The sequence below is a fragment of the Tasmannia lanceolata genome, unplaced genomic scaffold (assembly GCF_043159265.1).
Source record: "Tasmannia lanceolata isolate RefF3 unplaced genomic scaffold, GAP_Taslan_0.1 ptg000012l, whole genome shotgun sequence".
NCBI lineage: Eukaryota > Viridiplantae > Streptophyta > Magnoliopsida > Canellales > Winteraceae > Tasmannia > Tasmannia lanceolata.
Window position 1 is genome coordinate 37,913,212 of NW_027518689.1, and position 12,407 is coordinate 37,925,618.

Here is a 12,407-nt window from a genome sequence, read left to right on the forward strand (position 1 = left end):
GTGGAAGGCAACCAAACCTCAAGCGAGAAAGCACGTTCGGTCCATTCCAAGGTATTCTTATGTTGAGCACTCATCCAATGAAGAACAATAGGCCCACAAACTTCTCCAATCTGTATATGAAAAAAGAAGACTTGACTAATTCTATCAAACTGACATCTCTTTAAATATACAATTCAGATGTCCAACGTATGAGATTCAAATGAAAATTAAATGGATGTAACTAAATATTCTGGATTTTGAAGCATTCCATCCCCTAAAACAGAATGAAGGTCATGAAACTACCAATTACTCCAAAAGCTTAAATTTAATCTTTTATACTTTAACACTCCCCCTCACATGGGCCCCTCTTTTTAGGGTGGCCTACACGTGGCACATGTGGCCCCTCTTTTGGGTTGGCCATTAGATGTGGATTTTTTAATATCAAGGATTTTTGAACTCAGGACCTTTGCTCTGATACTATGTGAAACTACCAATTACTCCAAAAGCTTAAACTTTAACAAAGGTGACTGTGTTTATATAACCATTGCAAGCAAGAAGCATATTATACGGGCACTTAATGAATTAGCCAAGCAGGAAAACAAAAAACAAAAAGAAGATAACCAAAGAAATGGATTTGTCTAAAAACAAAAAATCAAAGAAATGGAAAACTGAAAGCATTAGAAATATACAAAGACTAAGAGAATCAGGTTCCATAAAAGTGGATCATATGATTACACTGAATTGCAATAAATGTGGGACTGAACCAACAGAAAACAAATAAATTAAGCGAGGCCCTACCCATTTGGAAGTTATACAGTCCAATGGGGAACTCAAAAAGGATCCAACAAGAGCATGGTTTTAAATTTCCACCGAGACCGACACAAAACGACTAAACCGTTTCGGTTTCCAACTCCACCGAAACTGAAACAAAAATGACTGAAATGCATAACAAAACTGAAATGCATAGTGAACCAAATCGTGATTGTAAAAGTGGTATTCTTATCAGTATTGTTACAAAATTATACTTATATGAATTGCACATGAAATGTGGTGCATGTATTCTGTATAAATATTTAAATGAATTAGATATGAAATTTGGCATGTACTGAATTATCAGACATGTGCGATAGTGTATGTCACTTGGTGTTCAGTGAATGTCACTAGGTTTCAATATTGTAAAATCGTTATGGAGTATGGATAATTAGCTTGCTTATGTGATGGTTTATAAGTGTGTATTTGTGATTATTCTGGCATTTCATGAAGTTTCATCTTTAAATTCTGATTATTCTAGCATTTCATGAAGTTTCATCTTTAAATTCTATCATTTTCATATCATTCCCAAAAAAAATTCTATCATTTTCATATGTTTTCATATGTTTCCGTGATTTTACAAGATTTCCTCTGAAATTTTTAACCGAAACTGAAACATTTTCATTTCCGCGCTGACTGAAATTAAACTGAAATTTAAAACCTGGCATACGAGTTGTACAACCAATCAAGAATGGGTGCAAGGGTGAACTTATGTGAACTCGTTTCCGTAAGTAGGATTCTCTGCATAATATCTCGTGAAGTTAAAGTAAATTATGGGGTTGAGACTGGTTTGTGGTCATATGTGGAATTGCTTTTGCATGGCCAAATAAACAGAGAACTCTTCTCAAAGAGGGATATTTCTTATGATTTTTACTTAAGAGAACCCTCTCAAAATAGAATACTCCAAAGATCTTTGATGAGATAGTTAACACTTCATGATCTTATCTTTAACAAGTCTTCCCAAATTAGCAAACCTTAAGATATTAAACGGGTCAAAGATAGCTATTTTTTATTCAAAATAGAATACTCCATAAGTCTGATCGAAAACTAAAGGGAGAAAGATGTAACTTCTTAATCAAAACAAATGTTTTTTTTTGGAGGGGGGAGGGAGGTTCTAAAAATCAGCCCCACTTATGCCACATCATCAGTCTTCGGATGGGCTAAAACACCAGCCCCACACTCTTTATTTGATCGTACAACATTTAACTTTCATTTTAACTCCCCTCTTTTACTTACACAATAAATTAATTGACCACCTCTACTTGGTCAGCCATATATATGTGGGCCCACCTTTTGGTTAGAATTTCAAAATTTAGTTGTGAAGAGTAAAAAATCTATATGCATATATTCTTTATTATATCAATAGCATACTACAATATATGATATATTTGCATGGCAATAAGCATAGGAACAAATTTAATGCATCTCACGTCAAATAATCAACGTGAAAGTGGCCATTAGAGGAGCATATCAAATGTAATTAAATGCAAATAGTTTGGAACAAAATAGAACACATAAAACATATAGACAACTCATAACAGACATAAACACATGCACAAGGTGGATGTCTACAGTGAATTGGGCATAGCTCTCAGGCAAATAGCTAACCTGATAAGAATGCAAGCTTTTGCTTATAGGCATATTCATATCTTCACAAGCAGAATGGAATATCCGACTTAGGTAGCGGTCTAGTATATCAGCAGCAGGGAGAACTGACCTGACATCCTCTGAAAGTTGTGATACCACATCAAGAAATGGCCTCTAGAAAACAATGAAACAATCCAATCAGAAACATAAGATACCTGTTAGAAATTGATTTCTAAGCAATCATACACAAGCATGGATTTAAATTTCGGTTTTGGTCCCCACTGAAACCCTTTTTTTTTCAAATTTCAGTCATTTCGGCCAAAATTTGAATCATTTCGGCCAAAATTTGAAAACAACCAAATTTCGGCCGAAATCCAAATCGAAATCCGAAATTTGGGATTTCGGCCGAAATTTAAAACAATGTACACAAGTGAAGAGGAGAACTATTTCTCATATATGAAGAAGGTGGCAGCACCAGTCTTTTCCAGTAAAGCCGGTGCAAGAGCATGGTAGAAAGCATTCCAGATTCAGGACACCAACGACGTAAAACAGGGCTAAAGATGGTAGATTCCCTCTCAGCAATCAATTTTAGTTCATCAGCTAAAATAGCCAAAGGATGTCTCTTGTTTGATTTAGATTTGGTGTCCAAGGTATACAAGACCTAAAAACATGAAAAACAAAGCCATACAATCACTAACTTAACCAATAAATGTTGCATCTGAAAGAGATATAGTGGGACAATCAATTATTTAGATGGCTCACCCGCTCATACGCAGCATGAATGGAAGTTTCAACATAGAGTTTTATACGCTTAGAGGTCATTTCAGTCTCACCCTTAGGTTTATTCAACTGCAAACATGACAATATGCACTAGTCAGACAAACATAAGAATAGCAATTCCACTAGTAAAAATATAATTACTGCACAAAGAAAAAACACACTTACAGAAATTATAATAGCAGATTCATCTTTCAAAAAAAATAAATTATAATAGTAGATGACTAGGGAAAAAACTCGAAGAAAAACCTCCCTTATGATACCTGAATACTTAATGGATACTTCTTTGGTCAAATAATTGTCTTGTTTCAAATATATGTCTCTCTATTCGAATTAATTAACATGCTATGTGCTTGTCAATGTTATATTTGTAATTATAATTTTGAGTGTGTGAGTCTTACAAATTTTATTTAAAAATTATTATTAATTACTTGTCTAAGTTAAATCCAGTTGAGTTTTTTTATAATTTTTCTATTTAAAAATTATTACTAATTCCATTGTCTAAGTTAAATCCAGTTAAGTTTTATGATAATTTTTCATAGATGCATTCACAGCATGACTACCCTTATTGGTATCAGTGTCCTACATTTCAAAAAATGTTGAGTCGTATCTCTATTCCCGTGTCTGCGTCTATGTCTGTATTTGTATCCGTATATGGGTATCATAGATCCCAGAGCACAAGGAATAGATAGAAAACAAGGTAGATATGCCCGTCAAGGGACTAGACACTTCTGAGTCAATAACCAAGGATGACCTGGAAAAGGGAGAAAGACAGAGATGGTGAACATAGGCTTGTGTACCTGAAAGAGCAAAAGAAGTGGAGGCCAAGGCACCTTCAAGTTGAAAAAGGAAGTAAAAAAGATGCTCTATCTTAAAATTTAGTGAAATATTATACACCCTGTCAGGCTATGGACTTTTTGATTGAACCATCTGCACTAAACTTCACTTCATAAACCCATTTGCAGCCAATCATTTGCCTCCATTCTAGCAATGAAACTCATTTCCACGCATCTTTCGTCAAGGGCTTCCATTCCATCTACAGATGAAATAGCTGATGAATGCCCAGTAAAGAATAAAAGACTAGAAAGTTCACTTACATCGATGGCAATCTTAGAGTACCACAATTTTGGGCAAAATCAGATGATGTAGAGAAGTAAGCAGCAGTCGTTACAAAAGACGGTACAAAACAAGGTCACGTGCAACTATGAACTAAATGAGCTAAGAAAACGTCTCAACAAGAGTTGTGTTGGTGTTCATCTTTCAAAGGAAATGTATTGTGACAAACAAACAGCCATATCTCTCTCTTCCAATATAGTGTTTTCTGAGACGACTATGCACATTGATGTTAATTGCAGCTTTGTGAGAGACAGAATAGTCCCAAAAGAAATTTGCACAGCCTATGTGAAAATTAAATGTCGATTAACAGATAGGTTTGCCAAGGCTCTCGAAAGAAACAGGTTGCAAACATCTTGGGCAAGTTGGCCATTACCGTTATCCATAGAAAAGAATATATGAGGGAGGTAATGCTGTGTGTGTAAGGGAGGTGATGAGCATGTTACTGGGATGTGTATTCGTAGATAGCCATATTAGTAAAAGCAGTTAAGTCATCCTTCATATTTATAATTTATGAAGAAATGATAAATGTTGATTCACAAATTGGCAAAACTGATTCACTGGCCTTCACAGACAAGAGACAGATGTATCAAGATCAATTTTAAACTACATCAAGATCGGAGTGCAAATTTCACATGATGAGTATGAATTGAAGAAGCCTTAGCTTGCACATGGATTTGCAAATCAGGAGTAGTATCAAACACTAAGGGGCCGATTGGATACGCAGATTTTAGAAACTTGGAGTTCCACAAAATCGTAGATGAGAGACGAGAGATAAAGGAGACCAGCCGTTTCGCTTATCTTTAGAATCGTGGATTTTAAGTTAGAAAATCCAGGTTTTAGAAATCTCTCCCCCATCCTGAGATTTCTAAAACCTGGAAACATGGGATGATCTCCTACTCTCTTGCTGACTGAAAGAAGGGCGAGAAATCAGAAAACAAAGTCTGGTCTCCTCCTTCGCTCGTCTCCCATCTACGATTTTGAGGAAATCCAAGTTTCTAAAATCCGCATCTCAAAACGGCCCCTAAGAGAATCATGTTTCTAACATTACATGAAAAAATCCTATGCACCAATAGGAAGCATTAATTCGTGTTTCTTAAAAAGAAAACCCCAGCCCCTCTGCCTGTTCTGACTCTGAATCTCTCCAAAGTCTTTATCAAAAGATATTTATGTGTAGGGTTTTGCACGGTAACAAGTATTACATAAAATTTAGGGGGTGCAGTATCATCTCCATTCTTCATTTGCTTAAAGTCTATTCTTTTCCTTTTTTTTGTTGCACTTTGATCATATCTAGCTCCGGGATTTGATTTGGGTTTATGTTTTGAGAATTGGATGCCTTCTGTTGACTTCCGCATTGTAGTTCTACATTCTTTATGATGTTATGCCTTTCGTAAGCTTGGGTTAGGGTTTCATTTTTCCTTTGTTCCGGGCTTCTATCTTTGGGGATTTTTGCTAGATGTTAAAGACAAAGAAGTAACCAACCTTCTATCACTTCAGAAAAGTGAACAAGTCTTCTTTTCGTGTCTTACTTTCATTTCAGTTTAATTTTTTGGATTTCATCTGGCTGGCATTTTGATTTTTGTTGACTTTCTGGAATTCCATGTATGTGCCTTCTCTTTTTCCTCAGTAAAAACAGTTTTTCAGAAAGTCAAGTTGACGTTCGGTTTTTCTTTCTTCTATTTTATGGAGAATTTATAAGACATTGTGCTTAGATGGAAGCTCCCAGGAGTGCAGGTGTTGGTAAACATGAGCGAGAATGTCAGATTATGACAAAATTTTATGAGAATCAAATTCAACTTATTTTTTTCCAAGGGCCAGGCCCAGACTGAGACTTATTGGTAGGACGGTGTCAATGAGAAGGACCAGATGAAGTACACACCATCTATGGTGTTCATCACAAATTGAATTTTGTGCTGTTTCATGCACATGCTCTCTTGATCATCACCATGCCGGACTCAAATCTATGGAGTTGATCAGGAACCGTATTTTGCATGGTTTCATACCCATTGCTCTCATGAACGTCGCCAAAAACAGAGAGCAAAAAGTTTTGTTTCGGGGCACTTCTGTCATCTACAGAAACATGGAGTAGAAATAACGGTAAGTCAAAAGGGAGTATCCTTGTGTGAGGAGTAGGGGCCACCATATCAAAACAATTTTGACTAGAAAAAAAAAACCGAAATGAAAAGAAAAAATAGAGCGAATTTAAATATATCATAATTGAATATCTTTAAGCGATAACAATTGGATGAATATCATTAAGTTCTAGCATGCATTAACTTATTGGATTGTGCAACTAACTAACCTTGATTTCACCAGAATCATCAGCAGCAAACAGCCCAACAGCTACTGCAAAATTCAAAACCTTTCCAAACTTGATAGAATTCTGAAACAAAAATGCAGCAATTAATTGAGAAGTATGTGAAGATCAATAGTGACTTCGACAATCATTGTACGAGTTAATATGGAAACAACCACAATTGAATTCAAAAGGTTACAAGTGAAGCCATGCATCTCAAGGTAGTGAAGCATGTATCCCGGTTTCCCACTTCTAAAATAAGAATTACTAAAATTGGCGGAAAACAGAGATAAATAGGAGACCCTAAAACAAATAGAAAAATAATCTTTAAAATTATCAATGAAGAAAAGCAACTAGATGGCCTGACTTATTCATCACCTTACATGCTGATAGGTTATTAAATAACTGCATATTGTTAAGCTGAAAGGATGAAACCATAATTTGAAAGCAGTCTATAGTTCCATCACAATGGTTTAAAGTATATCAATGAAAGAAATTATAATCCAACCACTGTTCAAGTAAAAAAAAAAATCATAAAACTAGAATCAAATAAGACGTAGGAAGTTGATACATGCAATACATAAACAGCCCACTTAGTCTACATAAATACAAGTTGAATTATAGGATTTGGGACAGAAATAGACCTAGACAGCAGATAATAATGAACAACAACACCCCTAGCATTCGTTCCTAGGTCAGAGTCTGCATCATCTTTAAAACCATCATTGGACTATACTACTGTAATCGGTCAACATCATCATCAGTCTTTTCATAACCATTGTTTCTCTTCATGTATCGAACCTTTTACATGGCAACACATGAAGATTTAATTTCTTTTTTTATTATTTTTGGAAGGAAATAACAGACACCATTGTATGCAACACATGAAGAAATTAAGAAGCATTTAACATCAAGCCAGTATAGTGGCCACCTCAAGAATGCATTTTAAACATCAAGGAATGCATTTTTAAGTTTTAAGGTCAAGCTGGTATAGTGGCCATGTCGATTGATTGTTTCTAAGATAAAAACTATCATGGAGTTCAGCTTAGCAAAAGAAGCAACTATCTCTAAGTAAAGCTTCCACATTTCTAAGCAATGAATCAAACATTGGTTCCCGTTTAGACTTCGGTCCCAACAGAAGTGAAAGTTTATGGAAACCCGTGAAATTCTTGTAAATTAGTTTATGGCAAGGTTGCCAGAGCAGAAAGTGAAAGCGGGAAGCGGGATGTGAGAAGCGAAGGAAGCGGGAAGGGAAGCGCCGGGGAAGCGTGTTTCCCTTTTTCTGATTCCCGTAAAATTAAAACGATGGGAAGCGACAGGGAAGCGCGTTCCCATTTTGAGGAAGCGTGATTCCCACTTTTTGGGGAAGCGCCGAGATTCCCGATTCAGAATCGGGTTCCGGGGAATCGTGATTCCCCAATGGAGGGGAAGATTCTTGCTTCCTTGGTTTATGGAAACCCATTGAAAAAGCCAAAAGAAAGTAGTGTGGTCAATTAGCACCTCCCCTTCGGTCACTAATTGTCTTACTTGCAGTTATATGCCATACTTGTCCCACAAGATTCTACAAGTAACAGTGCTTTTTGTGTGGCGGTTTGCATTTGTACACTGTCGGGATAGTCTTGTATGAGTCATTATGGTTTAGGTACTTCAGGAGAATTCTTGTGAATTTGTAGTATTTTAAGGGCAGTGTGATCAGTTTATGGTTTGGGTACTTCCCAAATTGGAAAGCTTTCAAGACAAATTGCCTATTAAGTGTGTATATCGCTTTTGGCCCTCAGCTGATTCAAGACATTTTAATACACATACCAAGACTTATGTACTTACACAATATAATGAAAGTTTTTAAGGCTAAGCATCTTTTTAAGTCAATATGCAACATTTATCATTAGTTTTTAACTACGTAATAGATATCTCTAATAGGCAGAAACATAATTCTCGAACCACGTCAGCATACTTCTATCAAGTATCAATGCATATAGTAATTTTTAATGGATACGTTATAAATTAGTCATGATAGTATGTATATATATATATACCTCCATTTCAAAAATATATATACACCTTGTGTATCTTCCTCATATTTATTTTTTTAATGGTGTATCCTCCTCATATCTAGTTAAGATAATTATTTTCAGACAGAAAATTACAAGCTTACAGACGGAAAGCAAGAAAATATAACACAAACTAGTGAAGTGTCGGAAACAAACAAAAATCTTGTTACTAGCATATTATTGCAGTCAATGAAAAAATTTCTGTGTAATCACCAAAGAAACACTATGACATGAGATTTTCAAAACAGACCAGGTTGTGCTTCCCCAGGTACCACATCCACATTTTTATAGAATGCCACCTCCTCTATCAAGGTGAAACAACTATATTTCTCACAGGAAATGTATAAATGAACAAGGAAAGCAAGAAAGTATTTAAAATTGAATAACTGTTTCTGGAACACTAAACTATTACAAGGATTTTTTTTCAGAAAAAAATGCGCACACTAAAAATGTAAAAATCTGTTACGGGGAAGACTAAAAAAATCAATAATTTTCCATTAAGCAGCCAAACAAACACAGAGAAATGCACGAACAAATTGAGAATATGAAAAAGAGATTGCAACAAATCCAATCAACCACTTAACTTCCAACTCCAACTTAGGCTCCCAAGCTCATTCAAAAAGCACAATAATTTTCCATTCAGCCGCCAAACAAACACAAAGAAATACACAAAAGATTGAGAATATACAAAGAGATTGCAACAAATCCAAACAACCACTTAACTTCCAACTCCAACTTAGGCTCCCAAGCTCTTTGCGCAACAAATGCACAAACAGATTGAGAATTCAGTAGCCAAACAAACACAAAGAAATGTGCAACCAGATTGAGAATATGCAAAGAGATTGCAACAAATCAAACCAACCACTTTCCAACTCTAACTTAGGCTCCCAAGCTCATTCAAAATGCACAGTAAGTAACAGAAATATAGACCATGCACACAATACATATGTAAGGACAAGATCATCATTCTAATAAAATTGCCACAATCGCCAAGGGCCCTATGGTATATAACTATATTTTTCACGATAATTCCAAGAAAATAGCACATCTAAAGAAGCATTTGTCAAATACATCTGACAGTTGGCTTCTTGCTTTGATATTTTCTTCTTGAAAACATCTGCCATGCAGAAGCAGCAATAATCTATTTTTTCGAAATGAAGAAAGCAGAAATAATCTCAACTATTTATGTGAAGACATTTTAACAAACTATAATGTTTGAAAATATAGTATAAAAAATAGTGCTCCCGAGTACACGGATAAATACAATGGTTTCCGGTAAAAAAACATTTTGCATAATTAAATTAGCGAAAGAATCTAAGAAGTAATCTAGGATAGCGACAGTAAGAATATTTCAAATTTTTGGTTTGATATACGTCTCAGAGATAGAAAAGGATATTAACAATTTAGAAACAGTAACTAACCTTACTAAAATGCAGATGGTAGTCTTGCAGTTGATTGTCACACCAGTTGTTCATAGACAAGAAAACAGCATCTATCAAACTAATATTTCTTGCATTGCCATTGTCTCCAATTGAACACATAAGGGTATTCATATATGCTCCTTTGTTTCCTTCATCACCTTCACCCAATACAACTTTTTGCATCTGAAGGATTGCATGTTCTAGTAGAAAGGCCTCACCTGTCCCAACAAACTTCAGCAAAATAATGTCTACATTTCAGAAAAACTCTTGAAAGATCATACCTACAATAACAAGATAGACTTCAAAATATAACACAAAATAATTTTATTCGCGGAAGAAATGCATTTCTCATTGACAGTGCATGAAGTCCGGTAGTCTTTAAAGACTGTAAAGACTATACATGTTAGGATTGAGCCTCTAGCTCAATTGGTCAAGGCTTTGTTTTTCAACCTTGAGGTCAGAGGTTCAATGCCAGCTTACCTACGAAAAAAAGACTAAACAATAACAAGTTTTACAATGCAGTACCTCAAGCTATGTAAATATTACCTGGATACAGATACAAGTATCTGATATGGTAAGGAATCTTTGTACAGGGACCCCCGTGTGCTTACCAAACATTTTATTGAGAGAGCAGTATGTGAGAATTACATGCCAGCAGATCTTCAGGACACTGGCAAGGATAAGACTATTGTGATGGTTGGACCGATACTACTAGATGTAATTAAAGAGGGATGCTATGAAAACAGTCCAAACAATGCCGAACGTGTCAGTTAGCCAAAGGCCGAAAGCATGACAGAGAGTTATACACACCATTGCTAGTGCCTTATGATCCCTAGAATGATCTCAATATGGACTTTGTTCTAGGATTGCCAAGACTCTGCAAGAACATGATAAGTTATATGTGGTAGTTAGCCGATTATCCAAGATGACATTTCCTGTTGTGCATCAAAATTTCGGATGCAGTGGTATTCAGGGACCAACAAAGACTATGGTTCCAGATCAAGACGTCAAGTTCATGAGTTACTTCTAAAAGACATTGTGGAAGATGTTGGCACTAAACTACAATACTCAAGTGCATTAGATGCCGATTGATCTAGTACCATTACTGCCTAACGGCCCTAAAGCAATACCAAGCATAGAAGCAGAAGGATTTGCCAAACAAATGCAAGAGCTACATGAAGAAGTACCACGGAAGATACCCGTGAGCAATAAGTCTTACAAAGAAAGAGCAAATCGACACCAAAGATTTTTTATTTTTTTTTTGAATGGCGAAAATTTTATTAAATGGGCAAAAGCCCAACGACCGAGGTGGTCAAAGAAAATATATACAACAAAGCTATATTATAGTAGATACAGAGCAAAAATAATACAGTCCGCACAGCATCCTGAAGGAGGTAAGTAATCAACAGTCAAAAGTCCCTCTCTATCGACAACTAAGCGAGCGAGAGCGTCCGCCTCGAAGTTCGCCGATAGAATAATTTCAACAAGATCCTGCCTTTGGAGGTACAACGAGCAAAACTTCACGACTCAAAATGACTAGCGATATGGCCTAGGAGCACAACTAACACCAAAGAGGACGAAAACGAAGAACCATAGATTGCGTGTGAAACTACAATGCAAGACCAGGTGATCGACAGAGTCAGCATTGGCTAGACAAAGGTCTGTGATTAACAATAATCGTATGTCTGGCAGAGGTGGTTTAAAGTGAGGATCTTATCTAGGGATGCAAACCAGCCGAAAGCTATAACTCTCAAAGGTCCTTAAAGTTCCACATGTATCTAGTAGACAATAGACAAGAAAATTGAACCAAATGTTCATAAAAGGATTTGACTATGAAGGGTACCCATAGGGTTCCAGCACTAAACTCTTTTGTTAGAATCCTGACCACTGAAGTAAATTGAGTTGATTCTGGAATGGGATTCTGGAATGGAAGGATGCAATGACTTCCAATTCCCAATCAAAAAGACTCCTTATGAAGTAAAAATTCCGGTCTACCAATCTGTCTAATCTGTAATACGAGTCAGCCACACATGCCTTCGTGTAAAGCCAGGTTATAAAGGGAAATCTTCCTTTAACATTCTACCCTTAAGAACTCTAATCTTAACACTAATCCTAACCCTAATCCTAACCCTAACCACTCTCCTGCTTGCCGTAACCCCCAAACATCTCTCTTGCTTGCCGTAACCCCCAAACATCTTCCCCTCCTAATCGTAACTCCCCAACCCTAACTCAACCCTAACCACTCTCTTGCTTGCCGTAACCCCCCAAACATCTCTCTTGTTTCCTTTCCCGTCCATCCTCTGAATCATGGCTCATTGATTCAGAGGCGTCTCATCATATGAGTGGTAATTTTCGACTTCTTTCTTCTTTCCA

General features: G+C 36.2%; 1 protein-coding gene across 14 annotated transcripts in view; it reads right to left on the minus strand.

Moving 5' to 3' along the window:
- LOC143888114 (DNA topoisomerase 4 subunit B (DUF810)) overlaps nt 1–12,407 on the minus strand; it is a 54,120-nt gene that overhangs the window by 31,707 nt on the left and 10,006 nt on the right. For all 14 annotated transcript variants that reach the window (XR_013254482.1, XR_013254485.1, XR_013254483.1 and 11 more), the window contains 6 exons: nt 10,035–10,265; nt 6,569–6,649; nt 3,139–3,225; nt 2,852–3,037; nt 2,398–2,550; nt 18–110 (listed from right to left, as the gene is read on the minus strand). Coding sequence is in view for 10 of the 14 variants with exons in the window: in XM_077392425.1 (XP_077248540.1) it covers nt 18–110; nt 2,398–2,550; nt 2,852–3,037; nt 3,139–3,225; nt 6,569–6,649; nt 10,035–10,265 (831 nt within the window). In the remaining 4 variants the exon portion in view is untranslated. The remainder of the gene's footprint in view (nt 1–17; nt 111–2,397; nt 2,551–2,851; nt 3,038–3,138; nt 3,226–6,568; nt 6,650–10,034; nt 10,266–12,407) is intronic.